Here is a 16,111-nt window from a genome sequence, read left to right on the forward strand (position 1 = left end):
TTTAAAGATTTTATTTATTTGAGAGAGCGAGAATGAGAGAGAGAGAGCACGAGAGGGGGGAGGGTCAGAGGGAGAAGCCGACTCCCTGCTGAGCAGGGAGCCCGATGTGGGACTCGATCCCGGGACTCCAGGATCATGACCTGAGCTGAAGGCAGTCGCTTAACCAACTGAGCCACCCAGGTGCCCCTTGATTTTTACTCTTGACATTACTTTTGATGTTCTGATAGAATGCCTCCTCTCTCCTCGGTGCTCTGCTGCACCCTCCTGGGCAGTTTCTCCCACCTCACCCTTCAGGGACGGGCAGGGAAAAATCAGTGTTTGGGATGGGAAAGAGTCCCTGTACTTCCACCCAGGCTCACACCTGCAGCAGGTGCGGGGCAGCGCGCGGAACCATCCTGAGACCTAAGCTTGACCCTGCCCTGCACCCCGCGGGCACGCCTGGGGCGTTGCCAACCCACTCCACAAGGATACGAGCTCCTACAAGAGTCCTGCTGCCCTTCAGGATAATGTGTACAAGGCTGTTTGAAAAATTTAAAACAGAAAAAAACTTGTGAAATATTTATTCTGCACTAAGAGGAAACACACATAACTTCTTTCAGAAAACGGCATCATCTGGCGCATCCACCAGCGGGGTGCTATCCTGTGCCAGCCACTGCGGTACAAAGAGGTGTAAGGAAGGGGCTCTGGCCTCTGCAAGCTCAGTCTCCAGGGGCTCCCGAGGCATGAGGTTGGGCACCTACCCACAGTTATCCTGGCACAAGTGCCCCGTCTTGTCATCCTCCTTTCCCATCCCTGCCCAACACAGTCCTTCCACCTTAGCACATTCCCACCTCATCCCCGCCTGACGGCCCCTCCTGCCCCATGTAAGCCCTGTCTACAGCGAGGACAGCCTGCTCTACTCCCACTGTGTGTCTGTTTCATCTCACCTCCGGAAAGAACTGAAGCCTGCTCACCACGGTGGTTCCACTTCTCTCTCCCCCACCCCTGTGGTTCTCCCCAAGGCCCCAGGGCTCTGGGGCTGGGTGAAGCTGCATGTTCCTTGGCTGTGTCAAGGCAGCAGATACGGCACTGACATGCTAAGCCCCCTTCTTCTTGAAGCCGTTCATTCCCCATCTCCAGGGCCACTTTGCACCTACCCCAGGCTTCTGATGTTCCTCAGGGGTGCTGGCCCCTTATTCCCCGTCCTTGTCTCTGCTCCACCAGCTCTCACCCTTGAGTATGTGGCTAATCCCTTTCTTATATGCTCTGTAGTCTGCTGACTCGATGCCCATGTTCAGGGCCCATCTCCAAGCTCTCCACCTTTTGGCCTGCCTCGGAAGCCCCTACAGCAGTGTGTCTGATATCACCTCTACATGGTAGGGCCATTATTTGTACAACTGTCCCGACCCTTCCCTAGCCACCCCTTGTATGACACCTTCTCTGACTCTCCCCCCTGCTCCCAAGAAGTGAGCTGGGAACTGTCCATGGTGGGACAGGCCGTACTCGGCCTTGTGGTGCTTGCTCGCCCGGGTGCCTGTCCTGGGGGAGCACGCGCTGCATCCCTCTGTGGCTCTCCTTTAGTGGGATGTGTTTCACTGGGCCCAGTAGCTGCAGAAACACTTAGTAAATGTTGGAATGCAACACGGGAAGTCAAGAAAAGTCAGAAAAAGACCTTATGGACTAATGCCTGAAGTAAAAAGAGAAGATGGGGGGCGGGTAGGAGGTGACCAAGAATAGCATAGGGCATGTGTAACTAGAGAACTTTTCTATTTGCCTTTCAATAACCCCTTGGATTTGTTGTCTTTTAAAGTCATGACATTATTCCAAGAGAATTCTCTCAGCATCTCCTAAGGGCACAGGGCACCATGCTATAAGGGGTGCTGCCTGGGGGTAGAGTGATCTCTCCACATGGATTCCCAGCGAGGAGCAGGCTCGCACAGCCCCGGGTGAGAGATGCTTTAGCCCGCTGGGAAGCCTAGGAAGTGAAGCACTGCTAACAGAGGGTTTGGAGGCTAGAGGTCTCAGCCAGATCAATTATCAGTGAAGGGTGGAGAAGGGAGAAAAGAAAGCAGGGGGGGAGGAAGTGTATTAGACCGATTCTTAATGGTTTCATGTAGCAATTTTGTGCATATAGTGGAGCCCTGTAGAACTTTCTAGTAAGGCTGGTGGAGAGAGCAGAGAGGTTACAGGATGTGGGACCAGGGTAAGATATTCCTTGGCTGGAAAAGCACAAAATAATTATGCAGATGTGGGCCTCGGAGCGAGTACACACTTTTCCCAGTGGCAAAGCCATCTAGCTGTATGACAGGGAGCGCTGCCCTGAGGCACTGGGCTCCAAGAGACATTGGCTGGCCTTCTCGGATGGGCCTGGGGAGGAAACAGAGGCCCGCAGCATTCTGCTTTCCAAACATTTTCTACTCCAGACCATTTGCCTGGCATTTCTCACATTCCTCCCCTCGTGAGCTGTGGCGCCAAACTCACATGGGGTTGGATCTGGTCTTTTTCTCCTCCATCCCAAAGGAGTGATGCCAGCATGTTCCTCAGGGGCCACTTGGTGGTGACACTGTCACAGCCAGCTATCTGGTCTTGAAGGCTGTGTCCGGCTGATGTCCCCTCTTTCCTGTACCACGTGTTGTTACTCACAGCAGCAGAGTTTATGCTGACTTTACTGGGCCGCAGACAACCCTATGAAACTGGCTCCCTGGGAACCCTGTCTCCCCAAAGCTGAAAACCTCACTCTGTGGCGGGGGTGATGGTTGTTTAATACAGAACGGCCCAGATCACCAAGAAGCCAAGGACCAGCGTCCAGCTGAAAGCTGAGAGGGGAATCTAAGGAACAAAAAACATCCAGCCTGGACACCGGGACTACTGAGAGATTCATTCATGATCTCTTGAATGACCAGGGATTTGGATTTGTATCTCATCACAGGCAAAACATAGCATTAAAAAGGGCCAGAAAAGTCTCACGGCAAATAAGGGGCTACAGGTTTTAACACAGAAAGCGTCTTTTTCCAGTGAAAATGTAAAAGGTGCCATGCTTTATGTACACCACACCTGGATTTCCAAGTTCTTTTCCTCTTTCACCTTACTGAGGGCTTCAATCACCCACTCGTCATTTAAATCCCCCTTTACCCCAAACGATCGTTTGTTCAACTGTGATTTTCCGTTTGGCACAAACTGTCTTAAGTGTGAGTTCACTCTAACACCGTAGATGAATCAGTGCTCCACTGGTCCTCTCTTGACCCCCAACCCCTATAATTAGGCCGCTCCCTTGGCTTGTCTCTGTTGTCTTCTATTTTGGGTCCTAAGTATCTCTGGCGAGGACCTCTATCTTATTTTAGTAGCCTGTGCTACTGTCATGATTTACTGTAGGCCAAGTCTGACAAACAAGGTAAAGAAACTAGTGAATAAAATAATGAAACCTTCACACAGGCTGTTTATGTAAAAGATGTGGGTCAAATTGAAGGAAGACTGAATTTTTACAAAAATGATTATTACACTGTAAATGTATGGAGAACTAGTCAGCTAAAAAATGGCTGAGTTAATGATTTCATAAAGAAGTATTTCTTTGGATGATTCACCACTCCAGACAGATCTTCCCCCCATTTTGTACACTGGGAAGTGGTGTGGTCTACCAGCTCTGGGAAAAGAGCCCTCATGTGAACTGTCTACTGGTTTCTCTGGTGTAAACACTTCCCCCACGGGCCAAACAAACAACTTTCACCAATGGCAGACTATTGAACAATGGGCTTTGGCTGGCTGGTACAAGTGGGCTCCAGCAGACCACAGATACCAGGCCTCCTTTCAAAGCAATATGCCCCGTGGAGTTTTCCTGCCCAGAGTGGGGCGCCATGGTTTCTAAATTCCCATACTTACAGCTGCCGGGTTTGTGAACTGGCACGGAATCCCACTCTGGTGGTGGAGAGTCTTTTTCACCTTCTGAGCTACTGGTGTTGCCTAGTTCTTGACTATTTGGGAGGAATTTTGCTAGGGTGGGTGGCCTGTTATCCACTAACTTATTTGTACCTGCACAAAAATCAGGAAAAAAAAAAAATTAATGGAGGATAATTCCTTTCTTTCAGGTCTGTTTTTTTTTTTTTTTTTTAAGATTTATCCATTTATTTTGAGAGAGTGAGAATGAGAGAGAGAGTACATGAGAGGGGGGAGGGTTAGAGGGAGAAGCAGGCTCCCGCTGAGCAGGGAGCCCGATGCGGGACTCGATCCCAGGACTCCAGGATCATGACCTGAGCCGAAGGCAGTCGCTTAACCAACTGAGCCACCCAGGCGCCCTTTCAGGTCTGTTTCAATGAACCTTCTACTGAGGATGAGAACACCACTGTAGCCTTTTATAGGACTGATAACTACTAATTGATTACTGGTAACTCACAACTAATAATTACTAATACAATGAATCATGAAAATATCCATATGGTGAAATGAAAATACCTTTTGTTTTCTGGGAATTTCGTGATTTGGATCCACTTGTCAATGCAGTTGGAAGAGGAATCTTGGTTGGGAGATTTCTGCGTTGTTTACTTTCCAATGGGGGGGTATAAGGGAGCTCTAAAGAACTGAAAGACAATCATGGATGGAAAATTCAAATTTATGCCTTTGTTTTGGAGCAGAGAGTAGAAGTCACTGATCATACTATAATTTCCACTGCTTATGTTTTTCTAATCCGGCTTCCTCAGACACTATGTAGTCATGGTCCTAACTTAACACTGACTGCTTTCCAAATGTTTCCAAGACTGTTCAGGAGACACTCAGCACTTGCAGATTTATGCTTTGCTATTCTGAGTGCTGACAATGAACTGAGGTCCATTTTTTGATACTATGGAATGGGTGGGAGCACCTACCTCACATGGTATGTATAAAGCCTTTAGCACAAACATGCTGCTTTGGGGGCTGCTAAATGCAGTCATTTTGCTTGTGAATGAGTCTCTTCCAGCATCTGGACTACTAGCGGGATTCTTAATGTGGAGATTCTGAAAGGCCTCAGACTTAAAATGTCCAAGGGTCTGCACATTTGTCTGACAGAAACCATGAAATGAACCAGGGCTAAGTTCCTGGGTTGCTTTTAAAAATCCACTAGCCCACTGCAGGGCAGCAGGACTGAGCGATTTGCCTAAGCTCTAGGGTGAGTAGGGTGATATGAATCATCTTCTTTATTCTTAAACTCAAGGTTAACCCTGGGCAAAAATTTAAGTATTATTTTTATTTATTTAGAGTGTATATGTGTTCTAATAGATTTAGAGGTAAGCTTAACATAATAAACATGTATAAGAAGAACTAATTAGCTCTGAACTTCCTGTCCAAGGCAAAATGGGAGGCATGCTGGGCTCTTTTAAGTTTCCACAGCCTGATGAAGAAAACATTAAAATTTGCTGGGAGAGAAGCAATTTCTAAGAGAAATGGACACATGACCTACAGAAGGTAGCAGTGTGAAGCAATGTAACTATCTGGGCCATAAGGACATTCTTTACAAATTTGCTTCTGTAATGGCCACCAAGATCAAGTCGTAGGCTTGGGAAGGCCTCTGACAGGAGCTAAGCTAACACGGTCCAAGAAGGGCATTTTCCGGTGAAGGCTGAGACATAGCTGAGAGAAACTGGTGGCCCCTTGCGAGAATTCTTCGAAAAATCATCAGTGATCTCCACCATTCTCCTGGTGATGGCCAGAAAGCTGTCGGTTCAAGGCTGAGCAGACAGCTTGCTTTTCATTAAAAATCTGACAAAGTTTACTGGCTGACATAGATGTTCTAAAACGGGTGTGTCTCCAACACACCACTCTGGCCTCGCCGAGCCTATCCTTCAGGTTATTTTTTATGCACCACATCATCTTCCTTCTGTTGCTACTCCAACTTCTCACTCCTAGAAGGCAGCCAATTTTTGCTAGGTTCTGGGACAGGGACAGCGCACTGTACTAATTCACACCAGATCTCAAAGGTCAGAATGGTTCAAACCTTCTAGATGATAGACTAATACGTAAATATTATTAATGATATAAATAAACACATTTTATTTATTTTTTTAAAGATTTATTTATTTGACAGAGAGAGACACAGCGAGAGAGGGAACACAAGCAGGGGAAGCAGGAGAGGGAGAAGCAGGCCTCCTGCGGAGCAGGGAGCCTGACATGGGGCTCGATCCCAGGACCCTAGGATCACAACCTGAGCCGAAGGCAGACGCTTAACAACTGAGCCACCTAGGCGCCCCTAAATAAACACATTTTAAAATAGGCTATTTACAAATATTTATATGGTAGTTGGTTAAAGGTCATTTTCTTTTCTTTTGTTTCTCTATTTCACATATTTTCTATAATAAATAGATATTATATTCAGAATTAGTAAAAGAGCTAACCAAAAACCCAAAGGGCGCTGTTAACCCAAATAAGTAGAATTTTTGGCAGGTTAACAAACCAACGTGAAAGAATTCACTGTATACGAGCAAGAGTATTAATGCTACAGTTTTATAAATCTTCCATGTCCTTCTACTTCTGATTGACAGTGTTATTTAAAAACTCCATTTAAGGTGCGCCTGGGTGGCTCAGTCGTTAAGCATCTGCCTTCGGCTCAGGTCATGATCCCAGGATCCTGGGATCAAGCCCCGCATCAGGCTCTCTGCTCAGCAGGAAGCCTGCTTCTCCCTCCTCTCCCACTCCCCCTGCTTGTGTTCCCTCTCTTGCTGTGTCTCTGTCAAATAAATAAATAAAATCTTTAAAAAAAAAAAACTCTATTTAAAAAACGACGACAACAAAGGCTCCCATGAAACAGACACCCAGCCCTCTGGAGGTGGGTGTGCAGTTATTTTTAAGTCATTTATAAGTATGGGGGGTGGGGGCTATTTATACAAAGCATAACTCTGTGCCACTGTAAAATCAGTTGGTTTTTTAAGAAGAAAGGTGTCAGACAACTATTTTATTTTTGCTGATTCATACTTTCCAAAATTAAGCTAGATGATCTTTATCAAGAAACCTTTTTTAAAGGCTTCTGAATAAAATAGGTAAGAGCCTATCTAATTTAAATGATTCTTTCTAGAAGGGAAAAACCTGTGGTTTTTCCGATCTGGTGGTTCAGATGCCAGGCTTTATTTTTGCTCATGTAATACACAGTCTATGCCCCTATCTGGGGAATGGGGAAGGCAGAGAGCTGAAGCCAAGGTGAGGGCTTTCCCAGTGCTCACAGGTCTGGAAGCCAGGGTGTGAAATGTGGTGCCCACGGCCCTGAGCTGAGTGTGCTGTTAGAGCAGAGTAGTAGAGAGTACAATTATTCTATGAGGACTTCTTCCCCCCCCCATTTTAGATTATTACATTTAAGTCATGTAGTCATGTAAAGTGTTGATAAATAAGCAGACAACTTCTATGGTGTCGAAGCTGGCCAGATGGACTGACAGGTCTCTGCCATTGCAACACTATGCTCCACACTCCCAGGAAATGATTTTTTGAAACGAACTTGTGGGAGTATGGTAGGATGTGGCTGCACAGGCAGAGACCATGACTGAGACAGTGCTCTGGCTTTATCAACACCTATTTATAAGAAAACAGGTTCCTCAGCATTTAAGGATTGGGTCTTGTAGCCTAGAGATAGCATAACATCCCAATAATATTGACAATATTTTAAAGACTAATTTTTGATAAAGCAAATGTGAACGAAGCCCACAGATTTTATTAATCTTAGAATATCAGTGTTTTGGCTTACTAATATATGGAACAGACATTTATTCCCAATCACATAAAGCTTTCAAAAGAAGATGATAATACATATATGCCTTATTAGTGGTATCTCTTTTTAAGAGTGTATCTATACCCTTCAGATTGTAGAACCACAGAGTAACCCACAGCATTTCTAGGGTGACAGGAGTTTTGGGTACCACTAATATTAGGACTGGCAGTGATTTTACCTGAATGACAGACTGTCATAACTCAGTGTAGACAGGGAGTGGCTCTATTCAGAGAGGTCACGTTTCTGGTTATTAAAAAAGCCAGTCTTTGTATGATCTCCCTGATACATGGAATTTAAGAAACAAAACAGGATCATAGGGGAAGAGAGGGAAAAATAAAACAAGACAAAATCAGAGAGGGAGACAAACTGTAAGAGACTCTTAGTAAACAAACAGGGTTGCTGGTAGGGGGAATGGGGTAACTGGGTGATGGACATTAAGGAGGGCACTGGGTATTACATGAGACTGATGAATCACTGAACTCTACCTCTGAAACTAATAATACATTATATGTTAATTAACTGAATTTAAATAAAAAGGAGAATATATGGTCTACTCCTTGTGAAAACAAAAACAAAAAAGTCTTTGTTTAACTCCATATTTGAGTGATGTACTAATGAATTCTGACTCTTTTAATACTTTCATCCAACTGAGTTTGGGAAAACACAAAACAAGATTGTTGAGTTTTTTTCTTAACAATTTTTTTTTTAAGATTTTTATTTATTTGAGAGAGAGAGACAATGAGAGCGAGAGAGCACGTGAGAGGGGGGAGGGTCAGAGGGAGAAGCAGACTCCCCGCTGAGCGGGGAGCCTGATGCGGGACTCGATCCAGGGACTCCAAGATCATGACCTGAGCCGAAGGCAGTCGCTTAACGGACTGAGCCACCCAGGCGCCCAAGATTGGTGAGTTTAAAGAGATTAGATTAAGGAGAGCAGAAGAGTAAGGTTGCATATGGATTTCTCCAGTTACAAAAGACAATTTTAAAAGACAACTCAGAAGACACTACTTAAACCATCTTGCTGGTAATGGTTTTTTCTCTTAACTATGTAGCAAAGGACACAGGTTATCCTTGTAACTGTCCCTTGACAGAGAGCCAGCAGGGAACAGGCTCTTGTAGCTTTCTGTTAACCAGAGAACTCGAAATCCATACAGTTGGTGGCATTCAAGGAAATTTTTTATAAAATGTTCAAAATCAAATCTGCTAATGGTCAACTTATTTTATAAAAAAAGTCAATACTGTAGAAGAGGAAAAGGGATGAGGGTAAAAATGAACATGTAGTATTTGTATAAAAAATAGTTTGTCTCTGAGCTCAGGCATCGAGGCTAATACACAGTGCAGAATGGGTAAAAGGCCCCTGTGGAATGGTTTTGCTATAGTAATTCTGCTAATGGTCAATTTATTTCATAAAAATTTGGAATATAACAGAAGTCAGTGGAAAAGAGATGAAGGTAAGAATTAGCATGTAATATCTATTTTAAAAAATTATGTCTGACAGCTCAGGCATCAAGGCTAATCATGCAGATTTGGCAAAAGTCACCTACGGAATGGTTTTGTTACGATAATTTTTAGAAGGTTGGTATTTAAATGTGTGATAAGAATTACAGCATGATTGTCTATTCTCACAAGATCTCCATGAAAACTATGTTTTTTCATAATTTGTATTTTTTAGCCCCATTTACTTAAGAATATCTGATTAATCACCTAAGCCTGAAAAAGACCTAGAAGAATAATCCCTAATCACTGGAGTATTATTCCAGTCCTGGGGTGCCAGAATGTTGTTAGCACTAATTAGTGCCTTAGGTTGATTTCTCTCAGGAGAGATCCAAGTGTATCAACCATTACTCCACTTGACATTGATTCTAGCTGGGTCAGATTGTTCTCAACAAACTGTGGGATTGGATCCAGTAACAATTTGCACACGAGTGAATTTTAGGTATAAATATTCCATTAGTAATTAATGACTGCCATATGCTGTATTAGTTCATAAATTCAGGGACGAGGTTTCATTTCACTATAGTTAACACCTAATTTCTCAGGAGCTGTTGGTCCTATGGAAGACACTGCCTGTGCCTGAGTTAAGCCGTCTAGGGAAAGACTCCAGTTTACTGGTGTTTCTGGAAAGCTCACATATTAGTCCCAGAATCAGAGTAAAACTGACCTTCCAAAAATGTAAGGCCAATTCTAAAAACAATGCTTTCCTTTAGTAATTTACACCCAATTCCTTCAACTTCCTAGGTCAATGTTCACTTATCACACAAGAAGGTAAATATCAGCTTACATGCTGATGGCCATTTTATACGATCAACTATGAAGGGCATAGACAATGTTAAAACTAAAATAAGCTAATTTGGTAGATCTAAGGTTTAATGAAAATAACCTTAGTTAATGACCTAACAGTTCAACTCCTTCATTTACTTGAGGAAACATTCTATGGCAAGCCTTCCCTGTGGGGCCCACCAGAATCCTGTTCCATGGTGACTGGAATGGAGTTATTTCCTAGTTAATTCTTGTTGATAGAGGATATCTGCCTTTTTTTTTTTTTTTTTTTTTTTTTTAATGAGAGAGAGAGAAAGGAAGAAGGGGAGGGGCATAGGGAGAGGGAGGGAAAGAATCTCCAGCAGACTTCCCGCTGAGCGCAGAGCCCGACTCCCGGCTTGATCCCAGGACCCTGAGATCATGACCTGAGCCGACACCAAGAGTCGGACGCTTGACTGACTGAGCCACCCAGGTGCCTCTGCCCTGTGCATTTTTCAGGTAAGAATAAATTTTTTCAAGTTTTATGGCACAGAAGTCTAGAACCCAATTGCAGCTCTGGGTTAGTGAACAGATTCGGAGCTCTTTTTGAGAAAAGTTATGCTCCTACCTGTGGTTAAACCATCCAGGTCACCTTTGTATAGAACTGAAATGGCTCTCTGCCTGGGAACAAATTACCAACCTAAAATTTCATCCTAAATTTTCATAACAAGTCATTAACTCTGCCTTTTCCATGTCTGACAGCAGCATGTGGTCCCCAGTCAACACTAGGCATTAGAAAAGACCCAAGAGGAACACAATGCAGTCATGGCTTTTGCTGCAGAAATCCCATAGTAACCAACTCACCACAAAAACATGACCTCATTTCACCAGTCATTTCTTATGGATACCTGATTTCTCTGCATACATTTATTTTTCTTACCTGGGTTTCACATCTGTTGGGATTTCTTTCTTTAAGAGTTTTTTGCTTTTTTGCTTCACTTGAGACATTTCATTTTCATGTTTTTCAGGCATGGCTTGTTTTCCCTTTTGCTTTTCTGTATCCTGTAAAAAAATGTATACTTAATTGCTGAAAGGATTCATAAAAATGAATGATACAGTCCTAGATGAAGGCAGAGACACAAAACCAAAGACGTAGCAGATACAACACGTTATGTTGAAAAACAACAAACTCCTTTCTATCTTTACTGTAGTTCTGTCAATTTTTTAGCCTTTGATTTATAATTATGTTTGGGCGAGCCTGAATTATAAAGAATGTTATTTTATTTATCCTGATGGCCTGCCTGGGGTGGGTGGTGGCAGCAGCAGCAGCAGCAAATTGGCAGCTTCTCATTTTTAAGCACCGGGTGAGAAAACCTTGCTCTTTTATAAGAAAAGTCAGCTTGGAGTACAATATAAAGTTCTATACTTCTGGCAATGTTGCTAATCCTAAGTACAGGTAAAATCCAGGGCAAGAAAGCAGTGCAGGCAGCAGTAAAGTGTTCACACCTGTTCACGAAGTGTTCCCGAGCGACGCTGTGACTATGAAAGTGTTACGGTGGGTTTAATGCTATCCATTCACTGTCAACGAGAGGGGCTTCGTTATTCATTCACTCGCTCAACTGACACTTACTGGTCACCCACTTGGTGCTAGGCAGTGGGGGCCCACGGGGCCCCAACCCTTTCCCCGAGGACTCATGTGAAGTCTAGCAGGCAGACGCATACGATGGCTGGGGATGAACTTGTACCCTGGTGGAGAACTGTTCACGGGCTCTGACCAGAGAAGGATTGTCTTACCTGGCTTGAGTGTGGAGCCTGCACTGAGGTCACACCTAAGCTGCACCTGAGAGCTGTGCTATGTCACTGGTCTGCCCACTCTGGTTCCTGGTCCCTGACCAGGTTAAGTACAGAAGCCGCACTGAGGCATGTTTATAGTAAGTCCACACTGTTGGGGCATCCAAGCATGAGACCAGTGCCCCTGTCTCCCAAACAGGGCATAGATCTGTTCAGGTCTTACTGAACTTGCTGGGGAGTTGCATGTGGAATGGGTGTGTACTACTTATGTGCGGTAGGACCACCTGTATGACAGACTGGAAAGAAAAAACACCCTGGTTCTTCATCACACATGGTTGGAGCAGCACCATGTGCAAGGATGCACTGAGGCTAATCAGGGGCACGGATGGGGGAAGGACATGCTCGGCAGAATGGCACAGCTGTGGCTATGGGAGGAGTTACTGGCACAAGGTAAATGAGACCTACCCAGCTTCACTATTTATGGACATTAAGGCAAGTTGGGTTTTTTTTTTTAATTTTTTTATTATGTTAATCACCATACATCATTAGTTTTTGATGTAGTGTTCCATAAGGCAACTTGGGTTTTAATAGGTCACATCAGGTCAATCTATTTGTCAGGAATAAATAACCAGAGAAAGGGCTAACCCACCCTCTTGCCCACACACCTTTTAAGACTGAGTTATTCAGGAAGTAGTTCTAGGACACTTGACTCATCAAGGACTTTGTATACCATGAGCTCTTTGAGGACAAGAAGATGGTCTTTTTGTCCTCTGTTGTTTCCCAAGTACAAGGTCTGGCACTCAGGTGCTCAATACTGAATTTTTTTTCATTTTAAGTTGCCTTAAAAAAGATTTTGAGTACAGCCAACACAAATGTTACGTTAAGGTTCAAGTGTACAGTACAGTGATTAGACACCTCTACATGTTATGCTGCACTCATCCAAGTGTAGCTCCCGTTGGTCCCCATACAATGCTACTGTGGTTTCATGGCCTACATTCCCTATGCTGTGCCCTTCATCCCTGGGACTTACTCAGTTCACAACTGGAAGCCTGAATCTCTCACTCCCCTTCACCCATTTTGCCCATTCCCCCTACCCACCTCCCCTCTGGCCACCACCAGTTTGTTCTCTGTATTTGTGGGTCTGATTCTGCTTTTTGTTTGTTTTGTTTTAGATTCCACACATGTGTGAAAGCAGGTGGTATTTGTCTTTCTCAGTTTGACTTTTTTCACCTGGTATAACCTCCTCCATCCATGCTATCACAAATAGCAGGAGCTCATCCCTTTTTAATGGCCGTGTAGTATTCCACTCGAGCCTTCCTTTTTGAATGAATGGGTAGAAGAAGGTTGGAAAAGCCATCTATGGGATAGTAACCTGTCGAGTCTGTTATCTAGTTAGGAAGAAAACACACACAACTGGCAAACAGATCAGTCACCAAGAAACAAAAGCACACAAACTATATGCAGGAGCACTGAGGAGGACAACTAAACACTGATCAGAAGGGAGGAGAGCGGGCATGGAGGCCACACGGAGTCTGTGCTGTGTCTGTAAGAAACAAACGGTGGGGAAGGAGATGGAAAGAGCAGGAGGAAGCGAACGGAGAGGGGAGAATGATGCCAGGGGGTGCACAGAGAATGGTGGCAGATGGGGTCAGCTGGAGAGAAGCGTTCGGAGAAAAGCCGGAAGGGCAGGAAAAGAAGTGAGGAAATGTGAAGAAAGCCTGCCCTGAAAATGCTTTCCAAATGCTTATTCGTATCATCGAAACTGCTGGGATTCCACTCAAACCGAAGATGGCATTCTGCTTCTCTGAAGGAATCTGTTAGAAAGGATATAATACAGTACAGAAGTCCAGTACTATGCACTGTACTGAGGGCATACAGAGCACCCCACCAAATGTGAAGGACATGATGGGGAAGGGAGCTGACAAGAAAAATAAGTCACATGTAAATTTCATTAAAAAATTAACACATGCAGATGATGCTGTTAGGTATCTTTTAAGAAATGGTTCCTTAGGTCACTAGATTAGAACTGAAAAAGAAATTCGGGCCTATATTATTAAAGGCTATATTAGGATCATATTAAATTTGGAATACAGTTATCTAAAAATAAAAATGCCAAAATAGAACTATGCCCTCACTTTTCTGCAGTGAGTGTAACTGTGAGTGTAACTCACACTCTCAGACCTGCTCACAACGGTAACTTTACCTTCCATTTACCTAATGCCACTAAGTACCAGGCATTCTGCAGTATTATCTGACACTGGTGACTACCCTGAGAGCGCAGGATTTTGAGAAGCGAGGCGGCTTTCTGGATGTAATGTGTGCTGAGCTGGGTCCCCAGTTCTGGGTGACTACTGACGTGCGGCGTCTTTCCCTGGGCCCCCTTCCCCTCCAGGACAGTCACGGCCCGAACTGTGGGAGGAGTGAGCAGCTACTGAAGGCTGGTGTACCAGGAGCGACAAGACAGGAAAAGTCCCATAAAACGAAAACGGTCTAGGTCCTTCTCATCCTCTTTTAAGACTTAAAATTTGAAACAAATTTCATGAGCCAGAGTAGTTACTATTCCAGAGAATCCCTAAGTTTCAAGCCGTGTTTCCAATTTCTAACTACTGTACTTTACCAACATGCTTGCCGGTGGTGTTGCCTGGGGGAAATGAAGCCCTCCATCCTGGGGGCTGACTGTTCGGGCATGCCTGTGCACACGGGCAAGGACTCCCCAGAGCACACGCCTACGTAAAAGATAATTAAGCCTGATCTAGGAGACAGTGTCTTGAGCGCTGCGGGGGGCACCTCCTTCTCCCGTCTATGGGAGCCCGTCATACCTCCTTGAGGAGAGGCTCTGTGTCAGGGTTGGAGGTCTCTGTGGTGGTGGAGGAGCTGTCGTCATCAGCCAGGGAGTCTTTCAGATCATCTTCCTGTGGCTTTCCCTTTCCCTTCTTCTCCTTTTCTTCTTGCTTCTTAGGTGGTTTCACTTTGCGCTGAAGAGGTTTTCCTTTCCCTGGGGATGGAAATCAAAGTAAAGTAACTTCTTGCTGTTTTAAATAGCTCAGAAAACACAGCCATTATAACTTTTCTCCAAGAGGCTGGGCTCTTTCTCATTAGTGAAGGTTTCTTTCTCTACTTTATTTCTTCTCTAATTAAAATTTTCCAAATCATGTTTGACTTTCTTTTATTATTAACATATAATGCAGTATTTGTTTCAAGGGTACAGGTCTGTGATTCATCAGTCTTACACAATACACAGTGCTCACCACCAACTGTACCCTCCCCAGTGTCCATCACCCAGCCACATGTTTGACTTTTTGATGAGAATATGTGTAAAAATCAATTTTGTTGAGGCATAATTTATGTACAGTAAGATAAACCCATTTTAAGTGTACAGTTCAATGATTTTTGGCAAACTTAGTAGTTTTGACAAATCTACATCTGTCTTAGAATACTTTTTGATACCCCCGAGGAGGATGTAGCTTTGAAAAATCACAGAAGAGAAAACCAGACATCCTTTCAAATCTGTTTGGAGATGGAAGCCTGAAGGTGACACAGGATGAGAAGCCCTCATACATCACCACTCAGTGGCCCGGGGGCAGAGCCATGGTGGCTGAGTCCAAATCTTGGCTCTCCCTAACCAGATGCACGCTCTTGGCCTCCCATCTGTAAGCTAGGAGAGACAACACCTCATAGGGTTGTAATAAGGAACTGCATAAAGCCCTCAGAGCAGTGGCCGGCGCATAAACCCCACGGAATGTTCTATATGGACAGAGTGAGACAGAGCTCTAGAAAGCCTACTATTTTAAAAGATGTGAATGCTCCCAAGACAAATGAGAAACCACTACTTCCCAGGCAGCATTCCATGTGCTGGGAATTCAGCAGTAGCACCAACGACATAACCCTTGTCCTCACCGAGCTTCCATTCTCGCTGCATTAGGCAACAGCGGAGAAATCCCCGGATTCCAGCACCTGTGCAATCACCTGGGCGGGCAAGCAGGGTAAAGCTGAAGAAGCCACATAAGCCACAGTCGAGGCCATTCTCAATATGCCATTTAAAAATACATCCTTTTGAGGCGGAGCAAGATGGCGGAGGAGTAGGAGACCTAGATTTCGTCTGGTCTCAGGAATTCAGCTGAATAGGGATCAAACCATTCTGAACACCTACGAACTCAACAGGAGACCGAAGAAGAGAGTAGCAACAACTCTCTGAACAGAAAGTGACCACTTTCTGGAAGGTAGGACGTGCGGAGAAGTGAATCCGAGGCGATATTCGGGAGGATAGACGGCGGGGGAGGGGCCTCCGCCGGCCGCTTCTGGCAAGTGCTAGAGCCGCGGAGCACAAAATCGGACCTTTTAGAAGTTGGCTCCGTGGAGGGACGTCGCTGCAGTGGCTAAGCGGGG

General features: G+C 44.6%; 1 protein-coding gene across 1 annotated transcript in view; it reads right to left on the reverse strand.

Moving 5' to 3' along the window:
* The window catches only part of TMEM131 (transmembrane protein 131), a 225,112-nt gene that overhangs the window by 5,626 nt on the left and 203,375 nt on the right, over nt 1-16,111 (reverse strand). Inside the window, exons 32-36 of the mRNA XM_073897950.1 lie at nt 14,545-14,720; nt 10,875-10,996; nt 4,426-4,550; nt 3,638-4,005; nt 3,034-3,132 (exon numbers count right to left, since the gene is read on the reverse strand). Coding sequence (XP_073754051.1) covers nt 3,034-3,132; nt 3,638-4,005; nt 4,426-4,550; nt 10,875-10,996; nt 14,545-14,720 — 890 coding nt within the window. The remainder of the gene's footprint in view (nt 1-3,033; nt 3,133-3,637; nt 4,006-4,425; nt 4,551-10,874; nt 10,997-14,544; nt 14,721-16,111) is intronic.

The sequence above is a fragment of the Callorhinus ursinus genome, unplaced genomic scaffold, assembly GCF_003265705.2.
Source record: "Callorhinus ursinus isolate GAN/ISIS: 27379988/994484 unplaced genomic scaffold, GSC_fseal_2.0 scaffold10, whole genome shotgun sequence".
In the NCBI taxonomy this organism is placed as follows: Eukaryota; Metazoa; Chordata; class Mammalia; order Carnivora; family Otariidae; genus Callorhinus; species Callorhinus ursinus.